Source organism: Temnothorax nylanderi, unplaced genomic scaffold, assembly GCF_030848795.1.
Source record: "Temnothorax nylanderi isolate EJ_2023f unplaced genomic scaffold, tnyl_v1.0 TNYL_tig0015_pilon, whole genome shotgun sequence".
NCBI lineage: Eukaryota > Metazoa > Arthropoda > Insecta > Hymenoptera > Formicidae > Temnothorax > Temnothorax nylanderi.
In genome coordinates, this window is record NW_027249077.1 from 936,517 (window position 1) to 964,140 (window position 27,624).

Here is a 27,624-nt window from a genome sequence, read left to right on the forward strand (position 1 = left end):
ATACGTATACAAATACTTATTGACAAGAGACAAGACTGATTAATCCCTCTTATGACAAATTAAAAAGACTAACGATTTCAGTTATTCAAATAAGTACACAGTTGGAAAATTTGTGTTAAATATAACATAAATCACATGTCCCAAACGGTTCACTCAAATTTTTGTGTTAATTTAACATAATGTGAATATGTCAAATTATGACACAAATATTATGTCCATAATTTAACACAAAATAAAGAAAAGTTAAATGATATATGAACGAAAATTTTATGTACAACAAACATTTGTATAATGTTAAATATAAATGAAAAACATGTTAATTTAACATTTTTGTATGTACAATAGACATTTGTATAATGTTAAATATAAATGAAAAGGATATTTTTTTAACAGAACTACATTATTTTTATGTTAATCTTATGATCAAATATAAAATGTGTTATTTTAACATTTTATTTACTTAAATATGAATTTAACACAAATAAATCAGATAACGTAATCAAAATTAGTTAAATTAACACTGTTAAGGATCGAACATATTCTCGATGTAATCGGGCCGCGAGGCTGACTGCTACGTGCCTGCTGTCAGTCTCGCGGCGTGGCACAGATTCGATCCGCACGGGGTTGTCGATCACGCCGCCCCGCGTGGTCGATCACGCGTCGATGCCGCCCTACGTACAGGTGCGCGCATGCCGGCATTGTCGAGAATCGGAGCACGGCGCAACTCCGTCAATCATCGGATCAATCAGAGAGCGCCGCGTTCCGGATCTCGCCTTCGTTTCCGTCCCTCGAGAACCCTCCCGGCGGAAGAGAACGATCGCAAGACAGACTCGTTTCGCACGTCTCCAAATCAAGTGATCTCGGCATAACGGCAAACATTCTGTGTGCGTGGTTTCTCCACCGATTCGTGCGCGGCATCGCTGCCCAATCATCTCAGCAAAGTGCGTGAGTGTCAAGAGACTTTGCATTCTCTACGAGAGTGATTATCGAGCTCATCAAGTGAGCTCGCCCCGGATCACTGTCATCGTGTCGCGTTCGCGCTCGTAGTCTGCTTCGCGGGCAAGATTCCCTCTGTTCGACCGCAAGATTTCCGTCGTAAGGGCATCAAGTCGAAGCTCGGCAAGATCTCCGTCTCGCGTTTGCGGCAGACAACCGACGCGACGCCTCAAGATTTCCGAGCTATTCGAACCACGACAGTGTCCGTGAAATTCACCACGAGTTTCCGGTGCAAATCAATACCGGTTGCGAAAGTCGTTCTCTCATCCGCAGTCCTCCCCTCGTTTCGCACTCTTTCTGAGTGGTGCCGGCATAAATCGTGCTCCGCGGAATCTCCGGTCGAGCACGAAACAAACACATAAGTATGTTACATAAGTATGTGTTATATTTTTAACACAAAATTTCAACAAGGACTTTTTTAGCAAAAATATACACAATTTTTTACTACATACATTAAGTGAAAAATTCTAAAAAGCAATAATAATTAACTTGCAAATTGTGTTGCAATAGTATTACGATAATCTTCCGCGTCAAAAATAATTTCCAAACATTTCGGTGGCCCAACATATTGATTTTCTATCGCTTCAATTTACTTTAAGGCAAAATATTTTTCACATAAAAGACGCTCTTTCTCTTTCTTTCGCTCTCTCTTTCTCTTTCTCTTTTTCTCTTTCGAAATGAACGCGATTATGGTTGCTTCGTATTGATAGAAGCAATCATCGAGTTCTCTCGGCCGCGTCTTACAAAGCGACGCGTCCAACGTAAAGAACATTTATTGGAAGTTTAACGGCAGGATGCACTTTCAGGTCAATAAATTTGCGTGATGTGCGCCGTCACTTCGTCGGCCGGTTCAAACGGTATTCCTATAAAATTTCTCGCTTCGTCTTTCCGCCATTGAAACCCGGTCGCCGGTTATACGAGACATTCGGAGACGAATCCGCCCTCGGGTTACTCGGGCCGGAATTGCTCGTATAAGGCGGACCTGGAATTCTACGTCGCACCCTTTTTTTGCGGACACGGCAATCTTCGGCGGCGGTAAAAGATTCAATGAGGTACGGGTCGGTACTACGAGCTCGTCAAGTTTAATGTCTTTATAATTGCGCGGTTCCCTCGTCGCCCGCGGACAAAACGAGCCACGGTTAAACCGGCGTTTTCTTGCGCTGCTGTCTGTCGTCTCTCCTTTCGGTGCAATCGCGAAACGAAAGGGAAACTCGCCGCTCGTGAGTTGAGCTTGTTTCTTACCGTCAATTATCTCGATGCCGTTTTTCAAGGAAGCTTTTGTAATAGCTTAAGGTGGTTCATGCAGTACTTGCAAGTCAAATAGGCAACTATTCTTATTAGTGATAAATAAGTGTGATTTTTGTCCGTAAAAATTAGCATATAATTAGATTTATTATTTATGACATCTTTAATGCTATACGACCTCTACGTAATAAAATATTGAGACGAAAGTCACATCTTTTACTAGAGTTGTGAGCCCTGTGAATATATGTACAACAGCAGCGCGGCAACGTTGCGGTCAGCTGAGTCAGCAGTCTTCGTCGTCGCGATCTACATAACCTGTACGTACAAGCGATACAAGTGTGAAATATGAGCTGGAGCGAGCAGCCTCGACGTAAGGGACGTTTCGAGACGAAACGAAAAATTGATAGAATCTATTTCTCCGTGCGCTATACTCATCAGCTGACACGTGCGACGTTGCCAAGCTGCCGCTAGTGCCGCTCGAGCCCAGCCATCAGTTCCGTGTTGTCGATTTAGTCAATCGAAAATTACGTTTTATTATTATATGGTTCGGTCAATGAACTCGGGCTTTCGTCAGTATCTTGCAAAATGTTTATTGCATCGTTTCGTCAGTTTTTGGTTCGTTCATCTATTTTTGAAGTATTGCAATTTTTGCAGCATAAGCGCTTTAGTCTCGTTTTTCGGATAAGGGGTCCCCCCACCGCGTTAAATTGGCAAAGTTTACGGACATATATCTCCGGAACCAATCGGTTAAAAAATCTGAAATTTTACAGACACACTCGAGGAACGTTAACCTTTCATTTCATATCACATTTTCCGGGCTAAGTACATATGACTTAAATGCATGAACCACCTTAATAAAGTTTCGGCGCTCGTACTTTCTTTTACGGTGCTCATTGTCAGATAACGCTACTTGACGTATTTCCAGTTTGTCGCATCGCGCAGTAGCGTATTTAAACGTGTTATACTTTTTTTAATTGCTACTTGACACGGACGATGTTCGAGAAGAATTTTATCTTAGCACGGTGTGTAACATTAATCCTTTAGCTGTATGAACACGTTATGCATATGACTAGCAAGGATTAGCGCACTCGGAGTAAAAACAGGTAAAATTTCCAGCGATTAAAGCTTGTCTCTCATAATTTATGACATCGCTGTTTTACATGGATATAATAAATTAGGGCATTTTGTGTCATAATTACAGTGCGCTTCCATTTTATTTGTCGTTCCAAACAATTAAAATTTCAAACAATTAAACTTTAAATGAGCACAGAATAGCTCTTCGGAATTCTTCAACTTCTCAAGCATGGAAGTTTCACGAAAGATCAATCCACAGAGTTATTCTACATAGAGAATTTAACGAGAAGTTAACGCGTAACTTTTAATAATAGAAGGTCGAGAAGCAATATGTTATATAACCAGCGACATAAAAATAGACACGCTGTACATTATATTTCTGCGCGTTCCGTTCCTGAAATAATGGCCATATAAGTTCATGGCATAATTTAATTTAAAGCATAAAGTCGAGCTTCACGACAGGTTGAAAGTACTTTGCATAGTATTAGCCGTTATTGTTTCATTTTTATGCTCCCGCGCTCTCTTTGGACGTCTCGGATCACGAACGATATAAAACGACCATTTCCTTGCCTTTCGCGAAGGATCGCGTCTCTTTAGCCTTCATTCAATAAACTCGCGCTATTATTTTATGTATGTCTTTTCAGTCGCACCAAACTTTTCGATACTCCGATACAGAGAGACCTCTCGGAGAATCGAAAGAGTTTCTTCGCCTATTTAAAATTCCACATTGTATATACTGACTCTTTTTTCCTATTTATATTGCGACATTTAAATAGCGTACAACGCGTACACAAAATGTCCCGAAAATTTACCGAGTGCAATAAACATGAAGCGAAATTGTCCGCTCAAGGAAATGAGCTTTTTGTATCGCGTCGGGAAATGAGACATGAAAAAGAGAATCCTTTTATAGTTCGCCGCGACACTTGCGACGAAGCTTGGGAATTCGCGTGGAAAATCGCGCTCTCGGCAATCACGGGGAGGTGCAAAATTTTCCGTTCCGCATTTTCTGTTGTGTTCCCGGCGTTGCATTTGTGAAAACGAACAATATCCTGCCTGATTGTCCGCCGCTGTCCTGCCGAGAAGCATAATTTCCGCCCTGCGGAAAATTCGCGAGTCCGCTTCCCGCGGAGGAACGCGCGCTCTCGCCACAATGGCAGAATAACGATTTTACGCCACCCTTAACGAAGTTATATCGGTGATCTCCGAGTAGTTCCTGCCAGCGTTTTCTTAACTTCCTTCCTCCTAACCCCCTGCCCACCGCCCTTCTCCCCTCATTCAGAATCGACCTATTGTTTCGCACGCTGCGTTTTATTCCGCTTATTTGGATACTCTCGCGAAGTCAGTAACCTTTTCCTAATTACATTTCCGACTTTCGAGTCGGAGTTGAATTGCATAATTATTGCGAGATAACGGAGTCGCCTGTTGTTCAACTACGATAACGGCAACAACTTGACAAAATAGAAGAAATCTGTTCTTTAAATAGTTATCTTTTTTTACTCTGAAAGTTACCTCCTTCATTATGGTTGGGAAGTGTCGGATATAAAATATGTTAATTGATATTTACATTAAATGTCAATTGTCAATTTCGGTGATGTACGAAAATGATCAAAGAATCCACAATTGGGAAAAAAAAACTCGAAAGAAGGAAGAAAAGAAGGAAATTCGATAAATGGCGTGTGCAACATTAACATTCCGCCAATGTATATTATGATAGAAACTAATGTCTTCCACAGCATTGTACGTACTAATTAATACAAGTGTAACGTTGAAATACTAATGAGTGAAATGGTCTCTAACAACACGCGTCAGCCTCATTATATCGCTTTTTATTGCATAGCTAGCTCGTTGTTTGGTAAATTCTAATACCACTGTAGCGAATAAACCGTTAGTTTCTCTCTAAACAGAGGGACTCGTAGTAATACTTGCTTTCGCAAAATCCTCTCTTGTGCCTTGATAATCATAAAATAACAACCTACGTTGTTGTTGCTGGGGAAACTGCCGACAATCAACGTAAGATGTCTTCATCGTTTATCCAATTGGCGACTCGTTCCTCTGCTTTCCCCTAAATTATCATACGCACGCTTTTACTCGATGATTTTATCCAATACATCAATACGCAAAACATCAATTTTCTACTGTGCTATTACCACTTTTTTTATTAGTAGTATATTACTTGTTATTGGATATTTTTCTATGATGCGTGCTAGATTGCCGATGAAATATTATCATCGTTCTTTTTCACGATCCGGAAATGCTTGTTTCCTAATAACGGCGAAGTAACGAGCTTAATCCACCGTAGCAGCGATAAACTATCGGCGATCCTCGAGGCAAGAAGGCCACCTCCCTTCTTGCCTCGGCAACCTTTTGCCTCGGCTTTCGCGTTGGTCCTGCTCCCTTTCACCATCTATACACGGATGGCACGAGCGAACCGTCTCATTAGCCGAGACCTTATATGGCGCTCAATTAAGATTTTTACCAGTCTTGGGTAGGTAAATCCACATAATGAACACGCGAGCCACGTTGGCGACTCGACGGAGGAGAGAAAAGGCTTTATGAGAACACGGAGAAAGTTAGGTATATAATGCATGGCTTGCCCAGATTTTTTGCGATCGACCGATTTTGCATCGGCGGATGCATTTCTCAGAATTCTGATCTATAATTCACGCATGAAAGTATTTAAATATGATTTTCTATAAATACAGAACTTTTTGTTTAATGCGTGATTTTTTAATTATGTATTTTATCCTAAATATTTTGCCGCGCGCGTTTGCAGATATTTTATTTTAATATCTAGCTGGCGACAATATATATTTCGCTAGCAGCGATTTTACCCATTTAATAAAATGGGGAAAAAGCTTTGATTTTTTAATAAATAAATTTAGTAAACGACTAAATCTCGTTAACGAACGTGTATAATTATTAGCGTGTCGAACGGTAGGGAGCGATTATTTTATGTTGAAGTTTCCGCTAGAGCAACAGTTGTAATTGGCATCTCATCAAAATATAGTACTCATCTCTGTGCATTCACGGCTTGTCTTCTCCATGCGACTCGCAATCCGGTACTTCCTCTTGTTTCCATCACAGGCTCGTGTTAAGTCCAAGAACCATGACCGGCTTAAACTCCATTCTCAATGTCTCGCGACGGTAATCTCAAGACGAAGTTTATCTTGCTGCACTATGCATAACGACGGACACAATAGGATGCGCTATTCATGCTCAGAAGATTAAAAACATTAACTAAATTTATTGCAAGTTCCATCATTCGCTGAAATGCTAAAATACTGGATATTACCAAGGAAAGAGGAAACTAATATTTCCTGGCTAATTTAAGGAAAGTTTATATTTACAAAGTAACATAAAAAATAATGTTTTTTCCACTTTTTTTCACAATTTACATTTTATTATATGAAGAAGTTTTTTAAAGAAGCGCATTATATTACAGTTATATGTTTTCATGCATATAAAAATTTTTATAATATAAAGAGTTAAATATAATATTACTTAGGGCGTGTTTAATGAAATTCCATACACACACTTTAGACCGTGTGCCCTGCCGTTTTACACGTTCCTTTTTCCCCCGTGGATTATTGTGTCCAGGCTTGCGCTTCGAATTTCGATTCGTGTTTCAACAAGCTTTACTCGATAGTCGAGGTTGCACGTTTTCCGGCGCCCGCGTTAGCCCGCGACACAAACATCGGTCTCTATAACAATTATTCGAGGACATAGCACGTTCAACCGGCTTCCGTCTGCCGCGGTCGAAATTATTGTGTGTGTATATGTTTTGTTTTATTTTACACACATACAAACACACGCACACATACATATATGTATATTATGCAATTTTATACATATATAGATATATATTTTTTATTATAATTATAATTTTATATATAAAGCCATATGGTGGAAAAGCAATTGGTGCGTTTGATCTATCGTTTCTCCCCTTCACTGTCAGCCTCCTCACCAATCCCAAACTGTCGATTGCCATGCCATTTCTGCTCTCTCCGCGCCGTTTCCGCCATAACGTATATACATCCCGGACGATTTATTGACTTAGGTACTAATATGTACGTACACTTAGGTAGTATATGTTGGTAGGTACTGTGTGAGACCGACGCGGCGCGGCGGCGCGCGGCGGCGGACGTCGCAGCCTCTCGATGTTACCCCCGACGCACTCGAGTTCCGAGTAACAGCTGATGCGAAGGAAGCGGAAGCGTTGCGATCCGTGTTCATCTCTGCCCGCTCCGTCTTCGTTGCTCCCCACTTAATGACTGAAACGGATACTAATTAACGACTATGAAGATGAAAGTCGAACGCAGAACGTTTACCTCGCGTCATCCGTTTGCTCGTCGAGCGATCTGATATTATCAGGCATTTATTGCGTCGCACATTGGCGAACTCCGCGTTTTACTTGCGCGTCTCGACTGTGTGCGTTTACGCGGAAGGCCCGATCGATCATTGCCGCGTCTTACTGACTCTCTCCGCTGCTCCAATTTCTCGTGTATACGTTTGACTTGAACGCCCCGATCTAATTAGGGGAACTAAAAGAGCACGTTGTTAATCAGCTTTAAGGTCGAAGTAAGCGCGGTTTTCCGCAAAGTCGGCGTATATCTTCAGGCTGCTGGCCCATTCTGGTTATAATTGAAGAGCTTATCTTCAAGCTATTTTATGCTCCAAAGCTTTCCGGGAAAACTTCGTAACGCGTACATTTTATTATTTGTTTTTTTTTAATGTTTAGAACTGCTTTGGAACGATTTAATTGTGCGAATTGAAATATTTTACGAAACACGATACAACCGATGCGTGAAACGCTTTTAAAAGATTCGACAATATGGGTACATGCTCTTAAAATGTTTGAATCGTGAATTTCAGCAAGCTCCCATCTTTCAGTTTCTGCGACACTACTTTTGTGTATTAGGTCAGGAATACTAAGTGTCTACCCGAAAGCATCGTTTACTCGCGCGATACAGCTTAATTCCCGTAGCGTAGCCGAGAATCGATCACAAATTAACTGCCAATGCAACTCCTCTCCTCTCCATTCGCTTCCTCTTCTCCGTACATATCAGCCAATATTTCATCGATCTAATGCACGCTCCACTCTCTCGCACGATTCGACTAAGTTTCCGGGAAGCTAAGCGCGACGCCGCAATGCATAAGCCACACTCTGTAAAACAGAATTAATAACTGTCGAATTATTAAATAAGAAAAAAGTTCCCTCTCTCGTGTGTTTCTCGGCGTACACGCTCCTCTCTCCTCTAGGTCGCAAAATCTTGCGAAAGTACGGACGAGCGATAGTTAGTCACCGCGCGGCTTGAATATTCATAAGAAAGGGGGATTGTCGGGGCGCGCGCCCTGTCCCTCGGCGGGGGTTTATATTCATGAAAAGTCTGAAAAGCTTCGGTGGACATTACGCAATTTTAATACGTCGCGCTAGCTTCTACGAGAGAGATAGGAAAAAGAGAGAGAGAGAGAGAGAGAGAGAGAGAGAGAGAGAGAGAGAGAGAGAGAGGGAGAGAGAGAGAGAAAGAGAAAGGACGATGACTCCGAAAGAGCGAGGTTGAATCTCCGACTACATCCCGGCGGTTTTGCTCCGTAAATCCGTATTACAAATTACGCGAAAGCACGGTATTAAATATCGTTCATTTAGAATCTGTGGGCGCGCACTCTCTTTCTCCCTTCCCCTCTCTCTCCCCCCTCTTTCTTTATATATATATATATATATATCAATTTTTTATAAAATTTTATAATTTTTTTTTTTTAAATGATATATAGAATATATACCATTTTCACGCGAAACGTACATTTTTCGGTATGAGAGACGCGTATATTAGAGATATTCGTATTTTGAATAGGGCGAATCGATGATTTGGCGTGAAAAAGCAACGAGAAGAGGACAACAGCAAAAAATAAATATCATTATATAACGCGTGAAGCTTCTCTGTGAAAATATGACAGATTAAATCTCGCTTTATCACGTTTGTAAGGGGTGCACACATTAGAAATCGTTCCTACGTACTACGTCATTTCAAAGAATTATTTTTGGACATAAAAGTGAGTGCGCATTTACTTGGAGATAAGCCGGTTCTTTTTAAAAGCCGTTCCATTTCCTCTTTTTTGCCGATAAAATTCATTCGACAGCTTTTATCGAAATTTCTATTCAGTTAGACCGTTTGACGGGCGGGGGGAGGGGGGGTGAGGCGTTCATTGCTCTCCCAGTGCCATTCCTTTTCATTAGTCACGATAGAGGCGTTAAACGCTGAGTTGTAACCGCGTAATTGCGGAAAGACTGTCCCCGATGTTGTTTTAACCGACCCTAATCCCTCTCGTTCTCGTCTTTCTTCTGCCGACACAGTACGTCTTCGTGGTGATGGCGGTGCTCGTTCTGGAGGCCGGGGTCGGCGCGCTGGCGCGCCTCTACGAGGAACAAGTTGGCCCTGAATTGAAGATGAATTTGAACCGCACCTTTCTCGAGAACTATTCCGTGCGATCCCGGGAAACCGCGGCCATCGACCAGATGCAGAAAGAAGTAAGTACGAGTGCCTCACATCGCATCGGAAGGAATTTCTTTATCCGTTTCTCAGATCCGTACGCACGCCCGTTCGCGCTTGAAGAGTTTGTCGTCGAACAATTGCGAACAGAATAGGACGCGCGCCGACCGGCTATTCCAAATTCCGATATCGCGAACACCGATGCACGCTCTCTCGGTATCTATTTCCTCCCTCGTTGTCATTTTTATTCCCGTTGCATTCTATGTACGCTGCGGACCCCAAGTAACGTTTTTCGCGTGGCTTCGATTCGTGGCGCGCTTCGTGTTGTTACGGTGCTACCAGAAATACGCAATATGATACCGGCGTCGAGTGTTTGCTGAAAACGTTTCGTATGGCTCGTCAATACGTAACACGATCGTCGTCGGCAGTGTCCCTCTAATCAGGAAACGCGGCAGCGTCTCGCGCCAATTCACGCATAGCGAGGTCGCGTAGAACGCTGATACACACTGTGGATATACATATATTACATATATAATATATATATGTATATACGAGATCCTGAATAAACCTGGCTTACATTTTTGTATCTTATTAACGGCTGAACCGATTGACTTTTAATTGTGCTTGATAGCTGGGGTTTAAATTATATAATAAAAGTGTTTTTAGTTTTTCTCTCCGTGCCTTAGGAACAAAGATATTACAATACAAGGTTCAATTTTTAAGAAACGTTTACGTCGACCCCGTTGATTCTCGTACTTTCAACACCAGGGAATAATAGCATTTCCTTAAACAACAGACATATTTCTTTTTTCTTCTTGCTTTCTCTCTCTCTGTCTCTCTCCTCTCTTTATTACTCATCTATCTATTTAACTAAAAAAGAAATATCTGTACAAAATTACTTTTTTAAAAAAGTTAAAAAAGTGAGTCAAGTACATACTCGTTATATTAAACCCATTAAATCGTTTCATCATTTGTACAAAAAATTTGATATCAAAAACTTTTTTAAAAAGATAATTTTATACATCATGGGTGACGCGGCCGATTTTCGCGAACGATTTTTCCTTGACGAAAATATAATCCCGTCGATTGTTTAATTCAATTTAAATCGGTGTTCGTTATTTTTTAACACGGTAATGGCAGTAGTTTCAACGCTATGTGCTCTTACGCGTGTCCTTGATTGGAAGTAAGCCACACCCGCGTCATCTCGGAGTTGCTTGACATTAATTTACGAATGCAGTCGAAATGGCTCGGTGGCGGCTTTTGTGCCCGCGATATCACGTGGCGGGCACTTTTATTTATGTCCTCCGCCGACGATGGCACTCTCTTACGAGGACCTTACAACAGTAAATCATCGTTATCGCGTCGCGGAACAGTTTCCGCCCATTCGCTATAAATCGATTAGTGCCACAGTGAACTTGCGGCGAAAAACTTTGCGGTTTCGTCTCATACTTTTGCGAGGGATGTCGTCGCTTTGCGCGCGTCATCTCTCTCCCGAATGCACTTATATACGTCCCGCAAAGATCTAAACGAAGATTTACGTCTAGATCGAAGTTGTTTGTAATCGTAGGATTATGCTGCTCGTTATATTTGCAGGATTAACGGTGGTGGTAGTGGCAGAGGATTATGTCGACCGCGTACATATTGCCCGTTTCAAAGGGATGTTTCCGTCGCGTAGGGAATTAATCGCGTGCACGCTGTCTAGATCCACTTTATGCCGAGTGCAGCATCTTGATTTGGATCAGACTTGTAAGCGTACCTATACACGTGATGCGATTTACGGTGCTGATAATGGCGCAGGGGAGCTAAGTCGCTCCCGCAACACCCATTGGCCCTGATAAATCGAGCCTTGAATTTCACCCCCTTCTGTCGGATATCCCATTGGCCGACCGAGGATTTTCGTTTCCATTTCTTCACGCCGACCGAGTGCGCGATGGCGTTAACCCCTCCCCCCTCACCTCCTCGTCTTCGCCGAAATTGGCGAAACCGTCGGGCAAGCGGGAAATTCAGGATCCGCATTTTATTTATACACAGAGGATCTACGTGTACAAGCATTTCATTCCGTTTGGGAAATCGAATTTTACCGCGACAGCGGGCTCGTCGGGGAATTTTTAAGGCGACTTCGCGAACGGAAATAAATGTCTCGCATACGTCTGTACCTGGTGAACGCGCATCGAAAATCGTTTTGATATATCTCCCACGGGGAATATTCACTAAAAATTTATTCATCTTTACGTTTTTTCCATATTTTTATATATTTTCTTGATTTGGACTTTATCTTACCATTCAGGACAAAGTCGAGCGATTTTCTTATCAATATCGAACGACATTGTTAATGCTAAACGAAAGAACACATTTTCTTGCTTACATAAGATTCGCGCATCCTTTACACGGTTCTTTACACGGTTGTAAAAACTTACAACGCGAAGGTCGCATCTGATATGTACGAACGTCTACGCCGCGCGTATACACATTCAAGTGCATTTCGTGCCCTTTTTTCGGAGAAAAGATTTCTTCGATCTTCCTCTTTTCAGACATTGGTCCTTCGAATCACTCGAGAACATCCATTTAGAAGAGTAAATAATTGATCGCAGTCGTAGACGTTGCAGCAAATGCTGCTCTAAACGAGTTTGTCAAATATCTCTCTTCAATTTTTATTTCTAACTTGCTCAATTTGCTTGGTAAATCGAAATTTTAAAGAGGAGGATTATTTATATTGAAATCATATCAAAGATATAGAATTTTTTGTTGTGAAACATTGTGGCTATTAATAAATGAAGAACGTCTTATAATGCTAGGCTCTTTTGTAGCTAGTCCGGCCTCTAGATTAGTCCAGCGCTTCTAAGACGACGGGGACGCCGAATTATGCGTGTTCAGGAAGGAAGGTGAAATGTGTTGACCGTAACGCCTGTGCGTGTAAAAGATCCGTAGAAGTGTTTATCGCGACTAATCGTTCCGGCGCGCGATGAATCCCGCGGGATTACGTGCCCGCATTAAAGTTACCATTTAACTTGCTGCTGCCGCCGGAAACACGTTTCTCACCTCCATTAATCTGCCCCTCTTCATTCTTCATCGGCAGCCCTCTCTGGCCCCTCTTTTTCAATGATTCCGCGGTGCCCCGTATAACACGTCCCCGCTATCGTTATTATCGTACGCGGTTATTATCGTTGCTATCGCCGCTATCATTGTCCCCCTTCCTGCGTCCTCTATTCTGCGTATACCTTAATGCATATGTCGTAAACGGAACTAGAAAATAAGAAAGATAGGCCTGTCGTTGCAAACGACAAACTCTAATGCAGCTTAAAAGCTTGTCACCTTCTTTTTTGGAACACGATTCTTTATAAAAAATTATATGTTATCAACATTGTTAAGAAATACGATGTTACGTAATGTCCCGTGGTCGAAAGTGTCATATTTTTATGTATTTTTCCGTGAATTTTCAATTTAATTTAATTTAATTTAAAGTCACAAAATTTTTAATTATCGAACCCATTTTCTCCTTCGTTGCGGAGTAATTAAAAATTTCTTCGATAAAGGCGGCTGAGAATATATTTACATAACGGAAGCATGGCATGGAAACTACTCTATCTGCTTTCGTGAGCCTTCCCAATATTATCGTGAGAGACATTATTATTGAAATTTGCAGTTCAAATGCTGCGGTGCCTTGAGATTCGAGGATTGGCTCGTGAGCGAATGGCACAAGGACGAGGAGGTCCTCAAGAACGGCAGCGTCGTACCTGACAGCTGCTGCAAGACGCCGACGTTACTTTGCGGGAAAAGGGATCATCCCTCCAATATTCAGTACACGGTACGTCTGCCGCGACTTCTCCTGCCTTCCTTGGCTGATTATCAGACGTGACATTAGCTTCAATTGAATACCGTTCGATTTATCTTCTTAGAAAAAAAGTCGTAACTCTTTTCCTTAAGGGGGTAGCCTACTCAAGCGCCCAAAAAAAAACTGATTTTTTAAAACTGTTGTATTCAGAATCTACAATTGCAATCAATTTAAAACTTTTTTTGCACACTAGTATAACTCTTAGACAATACAGAAAAATTTTATTCATGAAAAAAAATTATTTAAACAAAAGATATAGCAGATCTTGTTGAGCGCCTTAATTCGAAGCACCAAATCGATGTGCAGTCTCTGGGTCGCAAAAATGATCCAATCTGAAAATTTCAAATAATTTTGTAATCTATATACCCACATTTTCTATATGAATAGGCGCAAAATTTAAAAAATTTCAATTTTTACAGCAATTTAAAAAAGAAAACCGATTTTTCGCATAAAAAAGTCGGTAAAAATGGCTAATAAAATTTTTTAAAACAATTTTTTTAAAATAATTTTCTATTCATATAGAAGATAATTATGTATTTTCAAAGTACGTTAAGTTTCAAGTCAATCCGTTTATTAGTTTTTGAGTAATCGTGCACGCCAATTTCAAAAACATGTTATCGAGAAAAACGCGTTTAAAGTTTTCGGTATGTACATATAAGAAAAAAAGTTGAATAAAGAATTTTTTGGGAACTTACGGCTTTAGGTCAGTCAATCGGCAATTCCTAGACCATATAGTACGCCCTCAGCTTCCTCAACCAATTCTAATTGCTGCACATCTTGTAAAGCGTACCTGAGCGGCAACTGCGTGCTCACATACCTGCTCGGAAAAAGGCTCGGTCGGTAGACTTACCGTTCGAATTTCGAAAAACCAAATATAGCCCCGTATTCTACAGATGTTAGGGAGTATTTTAAGAAAAAAAAAATGACTTTTCTGAGGAGGCTACCCCCTTAAGTATGGCATTATTATAAGATATTAAATACCAAATATCATATTAATAATTTACAAGTTTATACCTTTAACTTAATTTAGATAAATAAGCTTCTGTTCTAATATAAAGTAACATAATTTTTATATCGATATCTCTGTCATTTCAGGGCTGCATTTACAAGTTCCTGGAGACGACGAAGGACCACCTGATAATCTTGGGCGCCGTCGGACTGGGCCTGTCGGTCCTCGAACTCTTCGGCATCGTTCTCGGGTCCTGCCTTTATATAAAGCTCAGGCACGACTTTGACGACTGAGAATTACTTCAATGCCCCGAGGGCAACAACAACGGCCAGTCGTGGTGCAGATACATGCAGAACAACCCGGAGACCATTTGATCGTCGGAGTAGGGGCGGAGGAAGAACGCGCGATTACAGCTGCGGGATCGTACGGATGAAAGGGTACCATCCTCGGCTGCGGACTCTCGTTTACCACTCTCTCCCCCCCAACACATTCAGAAAGGTATTAACAAGTGAAAATGGAAACAAGTAAAAATTAATCCGACGACGTCTCGGGTCGCGGTCTGACGGCAAAAAGGTGCTTCTGATCGTTGAACACTTGTGCAACGGAGCTGGGTTTAAAACTCGTGCTCATTGTCGACGATATTAAATAGATTTTTTCAAAGACGGTGTTATTACGGGATATAAGAAGACGGAAAAAAACTGAAACGTATCACGAAGATTGCTTCTGAAATCGATCGGCTTTGTTCGTGCCTTCGTAATGATTTATTTCTCAATGATACTGTCTTTGTTGTGTCGTTTCGGAATTTTTACGATGCCGCGACAGATTTTAAATCCAGCTTTAGTGCCTTTTTGAAACAACACTCCCACGCATGTTCCGTCTCTGTGGGTCTGCTATAAGGGAATCGAAACCCGGAAGAGGGACCACTGATTCCTCATTACTCGGAACATATACATTTTGAGTTTGCTTTATTCCATTATTGTGTGTTTCTTTGTGTCTGTTCAAATATGAAAAATTCCATATATAGCTGACTACTTTTCCACACTTATTACATTTTGCTTTATGTTTTGGTAAGTCCGAGTAATATTCCCTTAAGTCCGTATCAGACTACCGACTGTAAAGGCCGACCGACTGCCGACTCGAAAAATAGACTCCAATCTAAACGCGAGTTGGCCGATTCAGTCCGTCAGCACCTCATTCTGATTGGTCTACTGAGAGTCGGTAATTGTAGTCGGCAGTCGGGTCGGCCTTTGCAATCAGTAGTCTGATACGGGCTTTAGCCTGTTTGGCAGTGTACAGCTTTTATCGGGAAACATTTTGTTACAAAGATGCAAACAGTTTTGATAAACAAGCGTGCGTGGGCGCATTTTTTGGCGGTACGCAGGACCAGTGTAATTATCTCGAGTATGTATCTAAGGTCTTTCGCGATCAATGCAGCCGATCGACTGCGCGACTCACGACTAGCCGAAACTGTAGTTCTCGCTGTCAGTGGTGTTTGAATATTTTCTGTGGTATTTTTCTCCCGAACGAAAAACAAGCCTAGATCCTTTTTTATATAGCACATCGTCAGCCCACGTTGACGTTAATTACACAAGTTCTAATCTTCTCCGCCGAATGTATAATATTTTACGAACTCGGCGAAAATTTGCACGCGCGAAAGCGCCGACCCCACTCGATACTGCCATTGCAAATTTGCACAATTTTCAATCGCGATCTAAGTACCGATTACATCGTTATAAGAGCCATGACAAAAAAGAAACTCTTTCGCGTTTCTAGGGAAAAGCTACGTGACTGTCTGACTTCTCCCGCGTAACAATAAGATCTGATCAAGTCGAGTAATGTCAATTTTCCTGCGATCGGATTGCGCGCATTATCGAGTTTAGTTTACATCTCTTTTTTTTTTCTCGGCTCGCGCAACTACGTCGATGGATAAATAAATCGGAAAACTCACCTGCCGCATGGTGGAAGGAAAACAAGGTGTGCTCTTGCGCATCTTTCTGAACAAACAATGAGTGCGTTGGGCCACTAACTGAATTACTTTGTGTGTTTACCATCATTAATTCTTGTTAATTACTTATGGGCGAAACAAACATATACTTTTCTAAACAATTAGTTAATCATGTTCGCTTAATATAAAATAATTTAAATAAACAGGGCGAACAGCTGATTTTCCAGTTGTAGTTGGGATGCTTCTGAATCTATACATAGATATTTCGTTTTTTGAAAAATATTATTTATTTGAAAAATTTGAATGAGCACCTTGTTTTCCTTCCACCATGGCCCGACGTAAACACGATGACTGGATCGATCTGTATGCGGCAGCGAAGACAAGGCGAAAATCGACTTGATAGAACTGCAAACAGTGCCTTGATGATATTGTTAAGCTCAGAGATATTTTAGAGTATACACGTTAAAAAAAGAGAAAAGACGTCGTAAGGCGGTGTAAATTATTAAAGAGGAACCAGCGGATAGAACAGAAAGGAGAGACTCTAGCATGTAATAAATTTCACACACACGAGCAGCATGTATATATCCGTTGCTTCGCAAATGAGTACAAGCCTTTGCATGCCCACATAGCAAAATATATCACCAAGATACACTCAAAAAAATGTTTTGCAAGTGTAGGTAGAATTCTAGGTGGCACAACAAAAATGTATCGCTATTTTTTGTATCTGTTAGAATATTGTTTGCCACATATAGAATTTATAGCAGCAACATTCTAGTAATATCTTCTGGAAAATTTAGGTCCCATTACCAAATGTTTATAACTGCATTGGATAAATATGAGTTTCGATACTACAGCTAGAACGATCTTTGTGAGACACTGATTTCCGATATTCACCCGACATAAAAAAAAATTATTTATTTTGAAATTTTATTATTATTTTTTAACTAAATTTGTTTCTTAAGATGCAGTCTATGATTATAAATATTTTCTCGTATTTGAAAAACACACTTACCTTGGTGGGATTCGAACTCGGGACCTCGGGACCGTGAGCCAACTGCCTTACGTGGTAGACTACTTCTTAATTTGATGTAAGTGTTATATACAATCTACATATGTCATAACCAGCGCAAATATATAATTTTTCAAAAATTATCTTAAGAAACAAATTCAGTTTAAAAAGAGTAATAAAATTTTGAATTGGATATATGATATAATATTTCTTAATGTCGGGTGAATGTCAGAAACCAGTGCCGGCTTATTACGAAATTTTGTGTTCGTAATAGTATATTGTGCACCAAGGGGTGAAAGTAGCGTTTTTCAGACGAGTGTGAAGTTTGCCGCCCGAGCCGAAGGCGAGGGCGGCAAATCACACGAGTCTGAAAAAGCTTTCACCCCGAGGTGCATACGATATTTTTCACAACACCTCCACGGAAAGTTCGACTTTCCATGCCTGTAGAGAGGGGCGAAAGCGGTCAATTTCACGCCAAGGCGGCATAGCGGGCGGAAAGTAACCACTTTCCTCCCTAGGGAGGAAAGTAACAACTTTCCTCCCTGTTTAGCGGGTGGAAAGTGGTCACTTTCCGCCCTAGGGAGGAAAGTGGTCACTTTCCGCCCTAGGGAGGAAAGTGGTTACTTTCCACCCGCTATGCCGCCTTGGCGTGAAATTGACCACTCTCGCCTCTCTCTAGGCATGGAAGTCGAACTTTCCGTAAAGGTATTGTGAAAAATATCGTGTGCACCTCGGGGCGAAAGCTTTTTCAGACTCGTGTGATTGCCGCCCTCGCCTTTGGCTCGGGCGGCAAACTTCACACTCGTCTGAAAAACGCTACTTTCGCCCCTTGGTGCACAATATACTATTATAAAGTTAAAACATCCTTATCAAATCTTTACAAGGGCCTTACTAGACAAAAATAAGGAAACCTTTCTTATGGCATCCCTAATAACTAATGATCGGCGCCTTATGTTATGTATAAGGCCATCCCTAATAAATTTCTACACGGGTGGCTGATAGAACCTTGGCCGACAATTGACTGCCGTAGCATTGGCCAAGCGTTGGTTTCATTGTAACATCTGGCAACTCCTATATGGGTGAACATGACTGAACCGGCACAGTCTTACATCATGCACGTAAAACAGTTGAGCTCGAGAGATTCTTAAAAAGAGCTAGACGGATTGGGTACGTTATACAAACTGTTTTGGTGTGAGGATCATATATTCATTTGTCTCGCTTGCCGCTAATCTTTTCTATGTACCATAGTCAAACTTTTTAACAGGTCTGATTGTGCTTAACATGGATAGGCGCCACAGAAAAACTGTCTTTCCACATTTCACTAACAGTTCAGATATAAATTCTGTCTCTGTCATTTAGATTGATTAAGTGTAAGACATATGCGATATCACAGATTGGCTAATCATTTATCTACCTCACTTAATTTTTTGCACCCAGAAAAGGTTTACTGTACTTGCGAGACCATTTTTTTCAGTGTATCTGGAAGATATCTGAATAACAGAATATCTGATTGTGCACCACTTGTCGAGATATCATGAGAATATCTCAGAGACATCTGCAAGATTATAAAAAGCCATGATAATTTTATCTTAGATATGATATCTGATTCTGCATATATATCGGATATCTATGCCTCATTTAAAAGCAGATATGTTATACAGGGTGCGGAAAAACTTTGGTACGTAACCAAGCGGTCCAAATCTTCTCAGATTGTTTTATTGACTACGAATAAACTTGAGTTGATCTTTATAAAATATAAGAGTTAACTGTGAATCGGCCATATATTCGTATGCAAATGTTGCAGAGATATCTTTTTCAAAGATATAATGTGATATCGAGTAATGATGCCCTACAGATATTCTGTAAATATCTAAAAATAAGATATCTCAGATTTAACTTAAAATTGTAGGCATAAAGATATCTGGCTATATCTCAGATATATTTTGCTGTGTGGGACATTATTTATGATAAACGCTTTCATCCGCGTGGAAAAACGAGAGCGCGCCGTTCGAATCGGCAATTGTAAGTTACAGAAATTTTTCCGCCGATTTCTACGAATCGATTGTCCTCTCCCTGCACACCTCCCTATTATGTCTCGCGCGAATTTTGATACGCAAGTTATATTTCGTGATTCCAACACGGCCGATCGTTGACAATTACAGCCTTGCAATTGCGGATTTTACCGATGTTCTCGCGCTCAAGAAAGTCTAAACATATTTTACTACTGTACCTTTCCCAGACAGCGCAAAGATGACTAAAAGATGACAAATTTTCGGCTTAGATGTCTTTTCGTTAGAGCTTAAAGTCGACTAAAAGATGACTAAAAGATTACTTATATCCCACTAAATGTCGTCTTATAGCTGAAATTTATAAGATGACTAAAAGACATCTGATATTAGACATCTTTTAGCCATCCTTTAAAATTGTATTGTAGACATGTTTTTGTTCTTTATATTATATATAAATTTAGTTTATAAATGAAAAGTTTATGTTAATAAACCTTAAAGTTATGGCCAGTCTACAATGAGTCGTTAGTCGTTAGTCAGATATCGGAAGAGAGTCGGAAAAAGTCATAAACGTGTCATAAGGCGATCGGAAGTCTGTAATCGGCAATCATAAGCGATTGGCCAAATGCCATCTCTTACGATCACCGATTACAGGCTTCCGATTGCCTTACGATACGCTTATAACTATTTCTTCCGACATCTGACTAACGACTAACGATTCATTGTAGACTGGCCATTAAAATTTCAAAAAATATTTTATTGTAACGAAAGAACATTTTATTTCAATGAGTATTCCACCGAGGGTTAGAATCGGGTCAGAGTCGAGTCAGGGTGCAAACCCATGCACCGGAATGGCGTACGCAGAAAATCGCGGAACGAGAGCCTTGACCAATTAGGGTGCAAACCCATGCAGCGGAACGGCGTACGCAGAAAATCGCGGAACGAGAGCCTTGACCAATCACAAGTGTTTCGTGATTTTCAGCGACTTTCCGCGGTTTTTAGCGGATAGTTTTAATTTTCTTCGCGGAACTGCGCAATTCCATATATGTGTATACACACACATCATAAAAATGATAAAATAAAAGTGATCAAACTGATCAAGAAATTGATAGGTGACTATCTTCGTGTCATAACTTCACCATACGGTAACCTATTAACAGTATCGGTGGTATCGGTTAGGCATGGGTTAGGTTAGCGGTACCACATTCGCCCTTGAGGGTGCAAACCCATGCAGCGGAACGGCGTACGCAGAAAATCGCGGAACGAGAGCCTTGACTAATCATAAGCTTTCCGCTGTTTTTGTTACGCGGATTCACGATCCCTATGTACCCATGAAGCGTATCGAGAGCAGCGCGGATCGCGCGCAACCAATCACGAATCTCCATTTGAAATGTGTTCCAACTTTATTTTAATATTTTAAGCATTAAGTTAAATATTTCTAACAGGGAACTCATTAAATGCAACATTTATGAACATGATAATAATAATTACTTCTCAATAGAATGGTTAAAAAGTAATAATTGAGACATACTAGGGTAAGCCAACCAGTGAATGAACAGGGGACAGTAAATGAACAAAATCAGGGGATGCTGGAGCCGCAGGCGAACTCGATCAGCGTCGATAAAGAAGTGCTCACCGACTATATCTGTCCTTGTATAGACAAAGATATAGACAAGGATAGCACGCTACATTGCACGCACACATACGCACGATACACCTCGACATTATACTTTTATATTACGCTTCCAAATCTTGATTTGGGGGGTTTATCGATGTTTTTATTGTTGTGCAATTCAGGGGAACTTGTTTTCGCGTTCGTACCAATGGTATATCTCTTATATGAAATACATCTTGTGACGAGCTGACAGCTCGCCGCTACTCGAGACGCCATATTGGGATAAAAGTAGATAAGGAAATCTGTACTTCCGTAATTTTTTCTCGTTTTCTATATAAAATCGGAGTTCCCCTGAATCATTAATGTATGTACTGCAATTCTGGAGAAGGATTTTTAATTCTGTCAAATATTAACGACGCTACGTGCCGACAACAAAATGCCGGTAATACAGACGGCTCTAGCATCCCCTTAAGGGGATCCTGCAGTGACAAGCGAACTTCCTCGATGTCGATAATGTCAACCTTTCTAATTTTGTTTTCCCTATATCTGTCTTTGGCCGGTATTCATAGTTGGTTCTTATATTTAAGACCGTCTTAAGTACAATCTCAAGATGTCATTAACCAATCACAGAGTCGTATTAGCATCTTAAGATATTACTTAAGACGGTCTTGAAATAAGATCTGACTATGAATACCGGCCTTTGTCTAACGAAATGACATCTGTCCTTTTTTCGATTGCTCGCCATCTCTCGCAAGATCCGGCAACTACTGTTGCTGCTCTTCTTGTCATTCTGCATCCGTATTTGCAGTACTAAAATAAAATTCACATTTTTCTTTTATTGTACGCATTGAATCTTACTTCTACTTGCACGATATTATTCCTACATGTTTTCCTAAGGATAGGAGACAAACATTATGTATGTATAAACTGCAGAATTTTTGTTTTAACCAAATATTGTCGTCAGGTGACAATGCGTACAATAAAAGAAAAATGTGAATTTTATTTTAGTACTGCAAATACGGATGCAGAATGACAAGAAGAGCAGCAACAGTAGTTGCCGGATCTTGCGAGAGATGGCGAGCAATCGAAAAAAGGACAGATGTCATTTCGTTAGACAAAGACAGATGTAGGGAAAACAAAATTAGAAAGGTTGACATTATCGACATCGAGGAAGTTCGCTTGTCACTGCAGGATCCCCTTAAATATGAAAAAAATCATGGGTCGAAGATAAATGATTTTGTGATGAAAATTAAGAGAAAAATTCACAGATGGCGTTGAGATCAATGTTACGGTTATAAAGAAAGTGTCGATTTAAGGAGAAATATTTTCATGCTTATGGCGTGCAAGCTACCCACATAGCATGCATATCAAAAAGACGTCCAGAAGATATTCCGAAGATATATTTAGGAGATAGGATATCTTCTGGACATCTTTTTGATATGCATGCTATGTGGGTACTAAAGAGGTTAATTTTGCGGAGGTTGCGATTTTACATTTGGATAAACGTTATAATTGATTTTCGAGGGTAAATATTGTATCATATAAGTAAAGATAGAGTCAGTATTTTATTTTACCAAACATTTTTCTGTAAATTTATAAAAATACACTAAATATAATGATGTCTATTCACTGGTGTGATTTTCTAACCTTTCCCCAGTGAATGAACATGTGAGCTCTATTTTGGTGAAGACCGTTCAAATATTAAAATAAGATTACATTATAATAAAGTATGACTTATTCATATTAATATTTATATAATAAAATTTAACTTATTCATATTGTTTTTTCTTTAGAAGTGTAAAATAATATGGATAAACAACTAAACATTCCGAGAAGATTATAATGTGTTATGAAAATTGTTCCGAATTTGAAATATAAATATTCATCTTATGAAGAATGCGTATGGAGAAAAGCAGAAGCATACATATTAGAATAAATTCAGCTTTTCATGCTGTCTGCTTCTAAAATAATTCAAGTATTTATGTTCACACGTTATCTAATTCTAATCTTTCTTTAACCTCCATAATTTTACTTAGAAATTCAATTTCTAATTTGGCACGCTCTCTGGATGAAAGTCTTCGAAGGCCTCCAGCCAATCTCATAACAAAATGATACACACCATTTTTTTCTGCAGGTTTGTTGACAACTGTAGTACTATCAGCCTCTTCCAAATGAATTTTCTTTCCTACAAAGATATGAAAAATACTATTATAGTAAATAATTTTAAATTTGAGGATGTTGAAAAGAAACGAGAAGCAAAGGTTTTGATTCAAAGCAAAGAACGACTAAGTTTTTAAAAATAAAAGGTGTATGAATTGCCTCTGATGATTTTGTATTCATTGTGATAAAAATTTAATATGAATTCATAATTACACATACGTTTTGAGGAATTTACATTTGCGTTGTTGCTGCACGTGGAAGCAGGTGATTCTAACGCACTGTGGGTGCTGACATACAATGGCACTGAAACAGGCTCTATGGGGCTAGGAGGAGTAGGAGGTGGACCGCTTTCATTTGTGGATAAAGTACTTGATGTCCTAATTAACAAAATTAATAAAATAATATTGTACAATATGCGTTATAACTTGTACATATACCATGCAATACATGCAGAAAATTTTTTTAATGCGTACAACATGTCTACAAAAGTTTAAAGTCATGACCACTCCAGAGACGCACAAAATGTTTTGATTTTGTTTAGTCGCTTAATAAAAAGTAATTAGCACGGTGATAGGTGAATGGGACAAAATGGAAATGTTTTGTGGGCCTTTGGAGTGGGCATGACACTAAATTTGTGGCAGGAAATAGTAGAATGATTGGTACTTACGGCCTTGGTTCCATGCTGTTACTCAGAAAGCTCATTGCTTCACTAAATCTAAATGTACTTTTACGTTATTAGAGAACTCTTTCCCTCTCTTTCTAATTTTCGTTGAAAGAGAATGGCTGGCTTGAGCTCCTTCCACGCGTGCTCTCCGGTGTTCTTCTCGGGAACGGCGTGATCAAGACAATGAGTCTTTTAGTTTAATTATACTTTATTGCTCTTCGACAACACTACTAACAATAACGGAAAATTAGTCGTTAGACCTGTGCTGGCCGCGCTTCACGTGCTGCTTGCTTGACTCGCAGCGAGCTTCTGGTGGATTCGAGTGGGGGGCTCGGGCCCGTTCACGTGATCGCATAGCTTCGACGAAGCAACAGGGACGGATCGCGCCGCGAGTATGCCCGAGACATTCAAAGGCATAGTATACTTAACATACGTTTTGAGGGAGATGCGGACCCACTTGCAACATATTCATTTCTTTTCTTCCTGTCTTTCATGTAGCAATCCTTCAAATACTTCCGTCGTTTTTTGACACCATCAACGTTCATGGTTCCTTTATGGTATTGCAGATATTAGAAAAGATTATATTATTCAATGAACATATATACATACATACATACATACATACATACATACAATACATACAATACGCATAAAGCCGTAATAAATACTTAATAATTACACAATTTCATACCTCCCATAACATTGCATACTTCATTCCAAAGATCATGTCTTGTTGTTATTGATCGTTCGTTAAGTGGTAGCCTACGGTTATATAATGCAGGCATCTCGGCCACGCAAGCTATTAATATTTCATTAATATGATCTTCCATTCCTTTGGTTTTATTATTGCCTGCAAAATATACATCTTTTTTATCATTGTTCGTTCACTAAGTGGTAGCCTATGATCATATAATGCAGGCTTCTAGGCCACGCAAGCTATTAGTATTTCGTCAGCTGTCGCTTCCGTATCCTGCGTCTGTTCACCCTCCGAAATGTATGTCTGATCTTCCATTCCATCATTGGTTTTATTGCCTGCAAAATATACATCTCTGATAGAAAACGATTCTGATCGATTAAAATATATTGATTTCTGAACGAAATCTTAATAATTCCATTAATTTTTGTGAATATTTCTAATTTAATTAATTTTTAATCGATAACAATCAATATATATTTTCAACCTTTTTATCATAGTTGAAAACTATTGAATATGATTAATATCAATTAAAAACAAATACAAATTAATTTATTCGTCAATAGGTATTGAGATTTACTTTAAAAATAAATATATTTAAATCAAGATGGGTTCCCATGATAAACCAGGAACTGATGAGCACCCATCTGGAAATTTTCAATAGTCTTTTCTTCTTCTTCTTTCTCTTTAAATAGGCTTAGAGCCTGTCTTTCCGACTAATTCGCTTCCTGTGATCCGGATGTCCAACTGTCCATCCATCGTTTTGGGTTTTCCTAGGGGGCTTCTAGATCCCGGCTTCCCATCTCTCGCGATTCTCGCCATCCTCTCTTCCCCCATCCTGGATACGTGGTCATTCCATCCTCGTCTCCTCTGCCTCACCCACCGGACGACATCTTGGACACCGCAGGTTTCCCTGATCGTCGCACTGGGTACTCTGTCCCTGAGTGTGTGCCCCGCGATGGCTCGGAGAGTCCGCATTTCTGTCGTGCGGACCAAGCTTTTGGTTTTCTCGGTGTCTGCTCTGGTCTCCGCTGCATACGTCGAACACAGGTTTTATAGATCTTGATCTTGGCTTCCCTATTCATATGTTTGTTTCGCCAGATGATTTCTTTTAGGCATCCAGATATTCTTGCCGCTTTGTCGACCTGGCCCTGGACCTTCTTCCTGTCCTGGCCAGAGGATATTTCGACTTCCAGGTATTTGAACGACATGACCTGCTCAATGGGTTCATCGTTTATGGCCAGCTTGCATCTGATGGGTTTCTTTGCGATCACGAGAGATTTGGTCTTCGGCACTGAGATCATCATGTTATATCGTGTCGCCGTCAGATAGAATTGGTCTCTGAAGCTCGTCCTCGTTTTCGGCGATCAGCACTGCGTCGTCGGCATAGCACAATATTATTTCTCCTTTATCTGTTCTGAATCCGCGATCCGCCTTTCTCATGTTAGCTATTATCCTGACCATTACAAGGTTAAAAAGCTGCGGCCTGAGGGAATCGCCCTGCCTTATTCTTGTTGCGATTGGGACTTCTTCTGTCAGGCTACCGCTAACGCGGATCTGTGTCGTGGTGTTGGAGTTCAGAGCTTCGATGATCTGTACTATTTCCTCAGGTATGTCCTCCTCTCTCAGGATATTTGTAACGTCGTCAAGCCTGACTCGGTCAAAGGCTTTGGTCAGGTCGACAAAGGCAGGTTTCTCGAATTCAATGGCCTTCTCGATTATCTGGCGCACTAGGAATATGGCATCCGTTGTGGATCTGTTCTTCCTGAATTCTTGCTGCTCTTTGCTCATTGGAATCCTCTTTGAGATCTTATTCGCTAGAATCCGTGTGAAGAGCTTCATTACCGCGCTAAGGAGAGTCACTCCTCGGTAGTTTTCCGGCTTCTTTTTGTCTCCTTTTTTGAAGATTGGTATGGTTATGCTCTTTCTCCATTCAGATGAAACAATCCTATCGGTGAGGATTTTCTGAAACAACTTGGCCAGTTCCGAGTGAAGGTCTTTTCCTCCATATTTCACCATCTCGTTGTACAGTTCATCGAGTCCAGGCGCCTTCCTGTTTTTCAGCGTCTTGGCGAGGGATTCCACAAGCTCGACTTCGATCTGCGTGTTCGTCGCGACCCGGTTTAGCGACGCCGCTGGTATGTTGTCGTCGCTATCCTCCCAGAACAGCTGTCTGAAGTAGACCATCCAGTCCTCTTTGGAAATTTTCTGTGACTCGACAAACTCATTCACTTCCTGTTTCCTGCGTCTTAGCATTCCCCACACCTTCCTCTGAGCTCCATATAGGTCGTGCTCCATATCAGCAGTGAAGGTCGCCCAGTATTCTTCTTCGATTCTCCGCATTTCCGCTTTTACGAGATTTCTTACATTCTTGAATCTCCGTCGCTCTTCATAGGTCCTGTTATTAAGGTATTTGAGGTATGCCTTCCTCTTCTCTTTTGCCAGTTGCTTTGCCTCCGTCGTGAACCACAGCTTGTGTTGTATGTCAGCATTCTTGTTCACTTTCCTTTTTCCTAGTGCCTCTTCTGCTGCTGTAGTCATATTGAGCTTAATCTTCTTCCAGCCAGTTTCCACATCGTTCTCGTCTGTGATACTGTTCTCCCTTATCTTCTGCTTCAGTCGCCTCTCGTACAGAGCCTTTATAGTTTCATCCTTGATCGATTCTATGTTAAGTTTTTCTACTATCACAGGTGGTGATTTCCTCCTGAGCTTTGCGGTGAGTCAAATTTTCAATAGTATTACATATAAATATAATGTAAAAGCATTGACAACGCACACATGATTTTAATAAATCATACAAACTTTGATAGTTTATGCTGAAATAATTATACATATAATTAATTATAATTCTAAACTGACCTATTGTTATAATATTGTTTTCATCAATGATTAGAACGTTGTTGTGTTCATCAAAATTATTGAAGCAGGAATGCTTCGATGGTTCCGC

The 27,624-nt window shown here is 40.4% G+C and overlaps 2 protein-coding genes and 1 pseudogene across 6 annotated transcripts in view; 1 reads left to right on the plus strand and 2 right to left on the minus strand.

Annotated features, from left to right (window-relative positions):
* LOC139768255 (CD151 antigen) overlaps positions 1-27,624 on the plus strand; it is a 116,450-nt gene that overhangs the window by 83,284 nt on the left and 5,542 nt on the right. For 2 of the 5 annotated variants that reach the window (XR_011717320.1, XR_011717319.1), the window contains exons 5-7: positions 9,668-9,841; positions 13,447-13,608; positions 14,731-15,082. Coding sequence is in view for 2 of the 5 variants with exons in the window: in XM_071698253.1 (XP_071554354.1) it covers positions 9,668-9,841; positions 13,447-13,608; positions 14,731-14,877 (483 nt within the window). In the remaining 3 variants the exon portion in view is untranslated. Of the gene's footprint in view, positions 1-9,667; positions 9,842-13,446; positions 13,609-14,730; positions 17,644-27,624 lie in introns of those variants that run through there. The other 3 variants (XM_071698253.1, XM_071698255.1, XR_011717321.1) reach the window with 2 other exon arrangements.
* Positions 22,706-24,123, minus strand: LOC139768256 (uncharacterized). The gene is made up of 3 exons (XM_071698256.1): positions 23,987-24,123; positions 23,539-23,696; positions 22,706-23,344 (listed from the first exon to the last, which is right to left on the minus strand). Exons 1-3 carry the CDS (start codon positions 24,019-24,021, stop codon positions 23,145-23,147), a joined length of 393 nt encoding a protein of 130 aa, XP_071554357.1. The 5' UTR covers positions 24,022-24,123; the 3' UTR covers positions 22,706-23,144.
* Positions 23,934-25,167, minus strand: LOC139768257 (uncharacterized; annotated as a pseudogene).